This window comes from Caenorhabditis remanei, chromosome V (assembly GCF_010183535.1).
Source record: "Caenorhabditis remanei strain PX506 chromosome V, whole genome shotgun sequence".
NCBI classification, from domain to species: domain Eukaryota; kingdom Metazoa; phylum Nematoda; class Chromadorea; order Rhabditida; family Rhabditidae; genus Caenorhabditis; species Caenorhabditis remanei.
The window spans coordinates 6530286-6542645 of NC_071332.1; the positions used below are offsets into that span (position 1 = coordinate 6530286).

Consider the following 12360-nt stretch of genomic DNA (forward strand, 5'->3'; position numbering starts at 1 on the left):
AAAAATGGATTTGTTAGGAAAGTAACATACCAGATATTTAGAGCAACACATTTAAAAGATGTTCTAATATTCACCGATTGTCTGAACCACTGTGAAATTACTCGCTTTTAGCTAATTATGTCTCTTATCTTTTATTGCCCAGATCTCATTGATAATTTCTCATATTTTTTATCTGGGTCTTTTTATAAAATTTGAAAAAATAATAATAATAAATATTCATTATGAATAAAGAAGAGAGCAAGAATGATTCGACATCATAATAATAATAATGCAGAGTGAGAAAAGAAGCACCGGTAAGAGTAAAGTGCGAACAGAAGAAACGGTTTGTTATGGAACATTTTAGAGTAAAGAAGCCAGGACAGAGATAATTTGAGAAGGGAAGAATGGGGGTTTCATCACATGTGAAAGAAGGTTCGGGAGTCACGGTATGTTTTCTCTTTTATATTAAGACAATTATACTTTATATGTTTTCGAACTATTATTTTTTCTCTTTGTTCTATTTCGGAATCTGTTTACACATTTTTGGTCGCTTCACCGCCGAGTTTGCGGTTTGGAGATAAGAAATTTTATGCTTAAACAATGAGTGCGGTGATGATTCTTCCAATATTCAAAACATTATGCATTTTCATACTGTCGGATTATAGACATCAATGATGGAGTTGCACTGCTGGAGCATGATTGCGGAGCTGAGTTCATTGAGGAGGATGATGGGAAGTAGTCGTCGAGTTCGGCTGCTTGTTGGGCTGTTAGTGGAGTACGTTGGCGTCCAGAATTCCGTTTGTACGGCTCCTAAAACTGAGAATCTTTGTCTTATTTTGTAGTCATCATTTTTTGAAATATCAGGCTTTTCAGGTTTTTCAGTATCTGCATTTTTAAAATTCAAATTATGCTTTCTTCAATCGGAAGTCGAAAAAACCAACAAGTGATATCAGATTTGCAACCTTTATGCCACTTTTCTAATAAGGTTAGCATAGCCAGCTAGTTCCAAATTATTACAAATTCTAGTTCAGAACCAGCAAGAAAGGATGTTAGGGAAAACCTGTAGTTGTAAAAAGGATTCAGGAAACATGAAAACTTGAATGCTATCAAAACCTTCTTACAATTTGTCAACTTGATCTTGCTTCAAAAATTTAATTAAATACCAAATAGTTTTCTTTGATTATCAAGTCGAACCAACCTCTCCATGAATAATAATCTCATGATCCGTTAACGAGAATCTTCCCACACTCGGACGTAACACATCAGCAGCTTCTGGCTCTTGATTTACTTGATATTTTCTTGATCTTTTTTTCAATTGATCTACTTTCGAATACCGTCTTTCAATACTTCTGAAATCCTATTATCTTACAATATCTTTCTATGTCTGCTGCTGCTTACGGTTTCAAACAAATCGGCTCAGCCTCATATTCATCCAGACGAGTTAGAGATTTTGAGCGGAGTCGTGTATTCTGAAGCAACAATTATTGATGTAATTACACATTTTACCCATCACTAACCGCACATTCCGCCACTGAAAGCGTCGCTGTCGCAGGAGTCGCAGATACTGTAATTGTGGTTACGGTACTCGGAGGAGCCTCCGACCTAAGGCGTTGTCTGTGGTTTTGTGTGTTTGTCGCTGACGTCTGCTGCTGCAAACCGAGTATTTTTCTGATAATGATGAGCAAAAAGGGAAAAATCATTCAGGGAACTTCGATATGCAACAATTTTTGTCGTACTTGCAAGAGGCGTTTCTCACTTTAAAATTTCAAGTCTTGATAGGTAAGAAGACAACTTTTATAGAAAAGAGGATAGACCTAATATTGGTGTATGACTCACACCTTAGTGCCTTACATGGCACTGTAGTTTATTTCAAAAAGCACATGTCTATTGAACAACGAACCTTTGCAGAGTCACCATAAGACACCAATTCCTCGTAGAGCTGATCGAAAGTTCTATCAATTTCATCGTCGCCCAAACGACGACTAGATGTTGATCGAGACTGAAAAAAAAACTATTTTTGAGTTTTTGGACATTTCCAGAATAGTACCTCTTGATTATGACGGGGTGGGAGTCGACGGTTTCTGGCTTGTTGGTACCGACTTCTCGATGAGAGAACAGCCGCTGTACTTGGCTCCGTGATATTGACCTGAAAAGGTAAAGAGTATTCTAGCCTGCTCGCTTTATAGTTCGGTTTGATTTCTGATTTTGCAACCTAAGAGTTTGAATCGAGTTAAGAAAAGAAGAAATGTCTTTCAAAAATTAATAGGATTGTTAGAAAAGAAGAACTATAAAGTTACCTGGTTGAGGTCAATGGTTGCTGCGGATTGAGTGCGACACACTGGTGGACGGTAGAAGTTAGATTCCGGTAAAGTTGGATGAGATTCTTGATGGGTTAGCATTTTATGCGTCTAGATTAGTTAGAAATTGTATGAGAAGGAGTTAATTTTATAAATAAAAGGAAAAGAAGAATGCTAACTGAAAAACTAGTATTTTAGTCTTTGTGCATTCGATTCAAGAATGAATTTATCACTTACTACAGATCTTGATGTAGTTGGGTTCCCTCCATTATAAATTCCACCATTCATATGACAAGTGCATTTCTGTTCTTCCCTGATTGGCTCCGAGATGGAAGTTTTACTGCCTCCGAGAAGTCGAGATGCTGACAAACTTCGTCTCCTACTGCTTTCCTCCTTAGCGTCAACAGACTTTCTTCTCTTCTCCAAATATTTTGGAACTTTCTTATGATTCTTCATTGAAACCTCAGCGAATTCTGGTCTACCGAATGGAACAACTTTTGTGTTATCAATACTCAACATTAATTGTTTTGTCTTTTCAGGAATTTCAATAGAGTAATGATCCAACATCATTCGTTTCAATTCTTGCATCCATGTCCTTTTCTGTTCCATTGAAGATGCCAAAAACACATATTGAGCACGTGGATTATCGAATGATAACACTTGGAAACTCAATGGTTCTTCTGGACAAATCCATTCGTTAAGCATCAAGTTGGAACACTGGAAATTGAACGCAATTAAATAATGAGAGAATTCCGAGAATAAAATCCAATAACCAACCATAATGTAATCTTTACAAACATAGTTTGATCCCCGCTGTTTCACAATTAGCAACATTTCTTCGAAAAGGAACAATAGACGAGTGGTTTTGGAACCAGCTTGGCGGAAAGATGCTTCCAATAATAAATCTCCATATGCAGACAAATTACTGATTTGGATCTGAATAAAAATTATATGTTGAAGTCAGAAAAAACTGAAACTAACCTCATCGGCTTTCCATTTCTGAAGTGTCGACTGTAACTGTCCGACTCTTTCAATATGTTCTGCTTTCTTCTTCTCATCATTGATTCTTGCCGCCTGTGACGTCATCACTTCATGAGCTCTCTTCACTTGATTCAGTTCTTCTGGATGAGTTGTTGTTGGCATATTTTTCAAAATATTCTCCAAGAACAGATGGTATTTCAGAATTCGTTGAACTGGTTTCAACAGATATGCTGAGAGTTGCAGTGAGTGATTCAGTGCTTGTTGTCTTTCAAGAAGTGCTCTTGCCACCAGAGGTTGTTGTTGTAATTGATAAAGTGTGGACATCATGCGATGGTAATTTGTGCAATATTCAATGTAATCTTCGAACTTTCCATAGTTGTCCACAAAGCATCTGCTCATCTGAAATGAACCGGAAACATTGTATATACAGATGACCTTTCCCTTCAAAAACTCACTTTGACACAATCCAAATCTGCTAAATCAAGTTGATTGTACAGCTGTTTGTTGAACGCGAAAATCCGTTCGATACACCCGAATAGAGAAGAAATTGCATCGAGTGTAACTTTGAGCCGTTCCCGGTCCTCAACTAAAAAGTCCATGTATCCTTTGATCACTGCATTCAAATCCTCTACATATGTTCTTTCGGTGTCCAAAAGTTCAATAGCAATTCGATCCAAATGCGTCAGTGATCCTTTCGTAAGAAGAGCCGATCGTCGAGCAGATGATTGAGATGACAAGGAAAATGTTGTTGAGATAGCGCTATCTCGATTTCCAGCCGAGTTAGTGTTGTTGTTTGTTTCATCTCCGCCGTCAGAGCTCCGCAGAGAGGATCTTGCACTACTGTAACCAGTGGAAGAGGAAACGAAGGAAAGGCGGGCGGTTTCCTGAAACTTGAATAAATTGTTAATCCTCAAAAAATTATTGAATAGATCAAAAATAGAAAAAGTAACAAACCTCATCCGTTGTCCGATCGGTTGAAACCGCCGACATTGCTTCGAGAGGATACGATTGTGTTCTTGTTGTCACTACGTAGCCACTGCTGTAAGAATAAGAAAATGAAGAAAATGGGAAGAGCCAATGGGGAAAAAGTGCAAAAAGAGTCGCCGGGAGTGTAGGAAAAGAGTCGTTGCGGTGTCATAATAAATCACCAAATTACGGGGTATTGGAAAGTGATGTGAAGGATGGAAACGGGGAGAAAAGAAAACGGATTCAGAAAGAAAAGCTCCTGCGAGATTGGAAGAAACGGAAGTTGGGTGACGATTCAGTTAGGAAATATATGTTTTGTTTTCTTTTTCCGGGACTTTTCCAGGAAAATCCGCAAGAACAAAACGAAAAGAAAATTGTGTTCTTTTTTCTTCTTTTTCTCTTTTTCGTAACGACTTTAGATGGATGGAGGAACATCTCTTTCATTGAGGACAGGCCTAATAATTAGGTTTTTCTCTGAATTGTTCTGATGTGTTCATGTTTTTCCGCCTTCTTTCACTAAACGAACAATTTTCCATTTCTCAAGAAACGACGAAAAATGTCTATATGTTGCATATCGTTTTTTTTGGGAATATTGGAATACACACCCAGATCGAATTGAATTGCAAATGAGGTAGAAGAACGGGAATTCGATTTATTTGCGGTGGCGGTTTGTCGCAATGATGTGGCTAATTATTACGAAGAAGAGAAAAGGAGAAGATGTTCAACTTAATGAGAAGGAGAAGAAGGAGGAAAAAGGAAAACGAGATAACAAATCTTCGAATAGAGGACAAATTGCTAAATTGTCAAACATCCTCCCAACTAGTATCAGAAAAAGAGAAGGGAGGAGGAAACTTGATATTCATGACCTTCTGGAAATAAAAAGAGCATCAACAAAGTGTCTTGAAATTCGAGAAGAAGCAAAAAGTGTCAGGGTGAGAGTAAAAGAAACAAAAAAAATACTAAGAAAAAAAGATGGAGAAAAAGGAAAATACATAGCCAGTTTTCCGTGGGAAACTATTCTCCGAGAATAGAAAAGAATTGGAGTTTCACCTAGCAACGAAGGAATATTATGTTTTCAAAATTAAGAAGCTCAGTTTCATTTCCGTCGAATATCTTGAAGTTAGTTTTGTGAAAATGAGTCGGAGTGGCCCTCTTCGACCCATCCATTCCCCCAAAAATGTCTCATTGAGCATCTGACAAATGAGTTCATGGAAAATGAAAGTGAGGCTCGAAAAGCGAACAAAAGGCGACGATGCGGAAAAGCCTAGAACAAATATGAACTGTTCGGTTTGCACTTTCACCCAGACAAATTATGTTGCCCCCTTCTCTATATACTTTTACATCCAACTACTGGAACATAACGGCGCCACATTATGTCCTCAAACCAATACACCACACCAACAGAGAATCGGATATAGAAATAGAAGCCAAAACCGAAAAACTGACGATGCATAAGAGGTGGAGAGATGTATTGTGAGAAGAAAAGTACGGAACAAAAAGTCGGCAATTTTCGGCTTTCAAGATCTGAAGAAATCGTCCTTCAGCACAAGAAAAAGATGAATTGTCGGGACCGAAAAAAGGGCTCTTCACGAAAAGAACCACGACGGACAGAAAGGTCAAATCATGTGAAATGAGGGAACGGGCGGTTTGAATGGCATCTCTTTAATGTGATCTATTGAATTCGGTGAAGAGTAAAAGAGATGATGGCAGAGGAAAACAAATGTTTGGATGGAAAACTCAAAACTAGTGGGGTGACGGATAAGAATAGATAAAGACAAAGAAAAAAACTGTGAACTCGCCGAAACAACTTGTCATTTTTGTGTTTTAGTGGATCAGACTCAAGTACTTTTTTTCTCGATCACTACAATTTTTCTGATTTTTTTGCGAGGGAGGATGGGAGAAAGGAACAAGGTACAGTCTAGTAAATCATTATTTTAAATAAGAAAAGAGATGGTTGAGAGTTCAATGTATCATTCCCTCTCTGCCGTATAAACTTCTCTAACTATAAATCTAACCGGAAAAAGAGCAACACAGAGGTAACTCTTTCCGCGCGGAAAGTAGGCTTTTTTCAAAGAAACACTGTGTGCAGTGATCGGACACGCAACAGAAACATGCTCATTTCTTCTAATGTTTGCCCACAAAAGAAGGAATGTTTCGAAATGTGTGGGGAGCTCAACCTTTCTTCCGAAATCATGCGATTATCATGTCATTGTTTATTCAAAAGTGGAGGTCCAATTGAATAAATGAGAGAAGAAGAATGGAGGAATGCGTTTTGAAAAATATGTATAGCATTATTCATAAATTTCTAGGATTCACCAAATTGTCCAACAAGCTACTGTGCTCAGAATGGTCAAGGTGGATCTAGTACCGTAAGCAACAGTACAATAGAAGAAGTCACCTAGAAAAGAATACAACAAATAAGAAGTAGTCTTCTTTTCAAAAGATAACTGAATAAATTACTTTCGTAGTACTGAGATGAATAAACGGATACGAGGGTGGGCAGTAGACTCCCCAGCAAACGAAGAAGAAAAAGTAAATCTACGATGGACACTCTAAATATACAACTAATTAGAGTGAAAAGAAAACTATTAGTATAATACCAATCATTATTAACACTACTATAACAATAATAATTGCTACAATGAGAAGGGCTAGCTAAAAGGTGGCGGTGGTATATATCGTGTCCTCTTCAGAAAGAAGACGTCGATGCTTCTCTCTTTCTCTCGTATTATCAACAAAAAACAGAACAATGAAGAGAAAAGAATCGGATGATGGACGATGAGTAGTTGCAGAAAGAGAAGAGAGAGAGAAAGTTGCCAAAAATTATTACGGTTTTCCCTTTTTTGCAAGTGGCAAGGTGGAGGAGAACTGTGAAATATTGTATTCGTGTCTTCTCTCATTTCCGGACTGACCTAGACTAAAGACTTTTTGAAAGTGTGTAGTCGATGGAAATGCAAAAAGTGTAAGAAAAGATTTGAAGAGTGTCCACATCACCTTGTGTTCGCAAATTGGATGTAATTATAGTTGTAAGAGTTAAAAAGATCTAGGTCATCAAACTTCAAATTACAAATCAGAGGATAGACCTTCAAAAGGACATAATGTCTAATTGAAATCGAGAAAAAAGAGACACATGACATTCAAAAAAAGAATGATGTTCTACATCATATTCCAACTAACTGGTATATGCACAAGCACTAAGCGGCTTGTGAAAATCACAAAATGGGTCAGTTGCAAGAAGTAAACCGGTTCTAGACGAACGGATTACAGTTGTTGAGCATCACAAAATCATGTGAGGGTCAAGAAGAAACTGAGAGAAATTGAACAAACAAAAGGGAGGTGTTGAAAGACAAAAAGGGCAAATGAGAAGGTTGTAAAACGGGTTTTTATGAAGGTTCCAGTACAAAACGATATGAACAGAATGAGAGAATGGAATGGCAATTTGTCGGGGAGTGTGATAAGAAGCAACTAGAAGCCTCTGTGGTTATTAGAAGTGAGAAGGCATATACTAGAGATATATCTCAGTTGGAGGGAAGATGCTATCTGTATTCTCAGATCTTTTTGATATACTCCGGAAACCGAAGAAGCGCAATGACCGGAAATTATGTACCCGTTCGGAATGGGAATACACAAGGTGTTATTTGTTATAGCTATGTGACGGTATATTGGTCACAATATAAGATCAGAACTGAGAGAGTTGAAAACGGTGTGAACGAGAATTGTTTATTCTGAAATTGTTGTGAACCAGGATAGGTCTCAACATGCAGACTGAAAGGTTTCGTTTTGGACCAGAGAGAGGCCGGTAAGATACTGTATCGGGTTTGGTACATATCAAAATGAGTCTCGGTGAATGGACTTCCTAAATTTTTATAGAAGTTGCCCATCGCCAAAAACTACAAGATTTGTACAAAAACGACACCTCCAGGTATTTTCAGATTTGTTCATAATCTCAGAATTACGTCAAAAAGCTATTTTTCAAGCAAAATGTTTCGTCTCCTAGCTGCATTTGAGTTGCTCTAATTATCTAAACGACGCCCTATATAACGAGAGAATAAAATGGATGCAAGTGACCATTTTAACCTTGAGAATCAAATAGTAAAACGGAAAAGGTGAAACAGAGAAACACCATAGGTGCGAAATTATAAACCCCTCCCTTCCTCCTCTTATCTCTTTTTCTCCGCTATTCTTGCGACCTGATTACATGAAACCAATTGAAATCGGATGGGAGGTAAATGTGCACCTAGTTGTTGAAATGACGAGAAACGAACACATGCTATTGAATAACATGAAGATACATGGTCACTTTCGAGAGAGAAAGAACACATTGCGGACGCAACGCACTTTTTTCAACAGTTTCGTCACCGATCTCAAGTGTTCGAATAGAGGAAGAAGAGAAATAGATATACACAAAATATGAGAGAAAGCAAACAATTTTGTTGTCAATGAGACTAAAATCCCTTTACAAGGTGGTAAAAAGTGCGAGATGAGGTAAAGAGATTTGAAGAAAATTAGGTGTGTGTTGCTATTGTCAAGGGGAGAGAACCTTGAGTTGAGTTAGGATGGGCGCTAAGATAAATTTTGCATTCATGTCGCGCACAAGATGAATTGAAAAGATTGAAGGGTCAGAAGAAAAAGAAAAGGTTCTTCTAAAGTGTGCGACTATATACAAATTGGAAAAAATAACGGAGAATGGAGACTCCTACGCACGCCATTTATCTTTTCATGATTCAGGAAAATGATTCAGTTTCAGATTCTATGAAATAAAGGAGACAATTCTTATATCGATGACAAGAACGGCATTGTTTTAGCAACATACACCAAAAACCACAGAAGCTTCGAGAAGACCAATTCTCTACTCCTCCTTCTCCACTTAATGTATACATGTCGATTCGAATCAGTCAAACATATTCTAAAGCTTTGCGTCTAAGTCTCTAATTACAAGTCGAATTACGTATGCATCGTCCATTTTTTCCACCTGTTCTTCGTCTACTTTAGCGGTATTCGGGAAGCAAAAAGAACGTCAAAAAGTGTGGAATTGTGAGAAATGGATTGGGGAGCAAATGGCAAAAAGAGACGAACAAAAGGATTACCTTTTTTCTTTGTTGCAAACCGCACAGCACTGCGTTCGAGGCATCAGTACCGGAGGGGTGATGATCATTGGCACACTACAAAATAGTTCTTCTTTAGGAAGAATAAGAATGGTCTGACTCACGGTTCAATTAATTTTTTGCTGCTCTTCCTCCTCAGCAACGTTCCTTTCTTCTCTTCAATGGCCGCTGCACTCTGTTGTTGGAGGATGAATTTCGATTCATTCTGATCTAATATTCGATAATTTCTTTGTCGTACTCCACTCATTTGACTTCGACGTCTTCTCATAACAGGTGTAGCATTGATGGAATTGGCGTTGAATGCAGAACCGTTTCTGAAATAAAAATAGTGGTGAGAGTGATGTTTCGAAAACTAGAGATCCAATTATTTGCGTCTGGTCACAAAAATCACAGGTTACTGTGCATAGAGATAAAGAGATAAGACCCAGAGACTGGCAGAACGTTGATCTTCGAAAGAAGGTGAAACGCTAGAGCATTTGTAAACATAAATCAGTTTCAAATTTTTCTGGTTCTTGTCTCGAAAACTACAAAGTCAAGTCAAAAATCTTACTAGTACATTTTGAACCAACTTGAAGTTTCTAATTCTAATTGTATTTTAAAACAACTCACCGATTATTCAATTCTGTAATTGTGATTGTCGAATCTTCACTAAGTGCTAAGCTCACATCAACTGGAGACTGTGATCGTTGTATTCTTTCTGATATCATACTTTGAGTCATTCGAGGATCTACTTCATGCTCACGATCTCGTTGCCGATAGCCTGAAATTTGATTTGATAAGTATACAGTGTACAGAACAAAAAAGCAATAAACAGTTACAGAAACAAAAACAAAAACTAGAAATCATTACACATTTGGAACACCTTTGGGTGAGAAACGAACGGCAAAACGGTTATGATGATTTGTTGTCGGAAGTGGTGGGCATGTAAACTAATCCGATTACCACGAAAAGTTTTACGCACGAAAACGTTCCCTATTGTTTCACACGGGACGGATGTATTCCAGAATGAAATCATTCGGCTCCACACATCTGATGGTCACAAGCAAACTAATAATATTGGCTACAATATTAAGGTAAAAGCACTTAAAAACAAGTATGCCAACACAGAAAGAGCCTATGTTTATTTGTGTTTAAACAACAAGTCTTAAGTTTTTAGTTATTTTTTTCTGCCGGGAGGGAAAGTAGGTAGGTGAGTGGTGTTAAAGTAGTGAAAGAGAGTGTCGTTGTCGTCGCCCGGGAGCAGCACAAAATGGTCATTTAGATTAGGGATCAGTTGTTCTCTTTTCTCTTCTTTTTTACCCTCCTTCACACTCTTAGAAACGAGACAACTAATGGGACGAAATGAGTTTTTGCAAGAGATTCAGAGAGACGAAATTTGAGAGCTGGTCAAGAAGAGAGAGAGTGGAAAAAAGAAAATATTCGTAGTATCTAATTGTACGTTTGAAGATTAGCCGACACAAAATTATAAGAAAAAATGGATACTAATAAATATTGGAATTGAGAGAAAAAAAAACAAGTTTTGTTCTGACTTTCGGTCGATTCAAGGACTGATATGAAAAATGTATTTTGGTTTGATAGGTAGTGGGGAGACGCACTTCAAAAGTTCAAGATTTAAGAGAATATGAACACGGTTTGATCACAGAACTCATAATCATTCTGTGAACACTTCTAACAGATCTGAAAGTGGGTTCGAGGTGCTAAACCGTTACAGTAAGATCAAGCTGTCTGGTCAGAATTGAAAGCTTGATTTGGGCAAGAGCTGAGCAAAATTTTCGCCTAACTGTCCACCAGAGAAAACTGATCAAGCTTTGACTACTTTAGGCATCGATGACAGACTTGAGAACCTAGGAATTTTCTACTCACAATTCTAATTAGATAATCTATCAGACATCTAGCCCAGAAGACTCAAAAACTTTCCCTCCATGCTAATCATTAAATTTCAAAAAAATGTTTCATGCATCTTTATCTTCTTTTTTTTCCTAACTACACACACTTGTTCTCATTTTGATTGAGTCATTTTGTGTGGAGGGAGCTGACCCCAAAAATTCGCATCTTCAAAATCTTCATTCCACTCGTAATTATTACACATCCCTCAGAGAGTTGTGTTGCAACCTCGTCTCTATTAGATTTCGAACGATGAGAAGGGGTTAAAAAGAAGCAAAAGTCCATTGAGTGGTGATAATAAATCAGATAAGAACATGACATCCCATTTGTCAACATTTTCTCATCGTACTCTTCCTTCACTCGCTTTTCTAATTTCTCTTTTTTCTCCCTCTGATTACACAAATTGATAGAGAAAATGGATATTATGAAGGCTACAATCAGAAAAAAAGCGAACGATGATAAGAGTGGGAATTGGCAGAAATAAGTGAGAATAAACAAAAAATGCAACAAAAAACATTTTGTTGTGTGTTGGTAGTCTCCAGTGCTTTTTTAAGAAAAATGACTTGCAGCTTTTGTTGACAAACCGAATTTAAAAATTCAAGAAGACTACAAATAGAAATGGAACAAGTTCTTCTTCTTATTCTCGGAGCTTTTCCCTTCTGGTTAGAATCAAAAATATAACCAACACAACACAAAGAAGTACACATTTTGCTATGAGAGCTATACGAACAAGATGCATGATGATATGTCATAATAAGATGGATTTGATAGTTTGTAAAATTGCACGGGGCTCATCTCTACGCCGCACATGATTTTTGCGGAGTCATCAAGTGGTTCCAGGAGAAGAAGAAGATTCAAATACCTACCATTAAATTTCACCCATGCATTTGCACAATATCTTAAAATCACAGCGAATAGTTGGTTCGACATAATAGTTGGTAAGAAGGGAATAAGAATGAGAATAATAATATTATAAGAGATCGAAGAAGACGGAAATGTTCTTCCCATGGAGCACAGCTTCAACCTCTTCTTCTCGATTGACAGGTAATACTAGAGGTTTGCATGACTAACACAACACCAGAAATGGATACTCAAAAGAGTGAGAGGTCCAAATTGAGAGTGAACGTGAAAGAGAAATAGAGACCTCC

At 37.5% G+C, this 12360-nt stretch overlaps 1 protein-coding gene across 1 annotated transcript; it reads right to left on the bottom strand.

Moving 5' to 3' along the window:
• Nucleotides 1–615: 615 nt before the first annotated feature.
• On the bottom strand, nucleotides 616–12142 carry GCK72_017727 (uncharacterized protein; the record flags this gene model as incomplete). The annotated part of the gene is made up of 16 exons (XM_053732227.1): nucleotides 616–789; nucleotides 1178–1328; nucleotides 1378–1448; nucleotides 1497–1628; nucleotides 1880–1978; nucleotides 2027–2125; nucleotides 2277–2387; nucleotides 2514–2993; nucleotides 3054–3212; nucleotides 3258–3656; nucleotides 3713–4141; nucleotides 4212–4296; nucleotides 9311–9385; nucleotides 9433–9642; nucleotides 9938–10088; nucleotides 12079–12142. 16 exons carry the CDS (start codon nucleotides 12140–12142, stop codon nucleotides 616–618), a joined length of 2889 nt encoding a protein of 962 aa, XP_053581140.1.
• Between the last annotated feature and the right edge of the window lie 218 nt (nucleotides 12143–12360).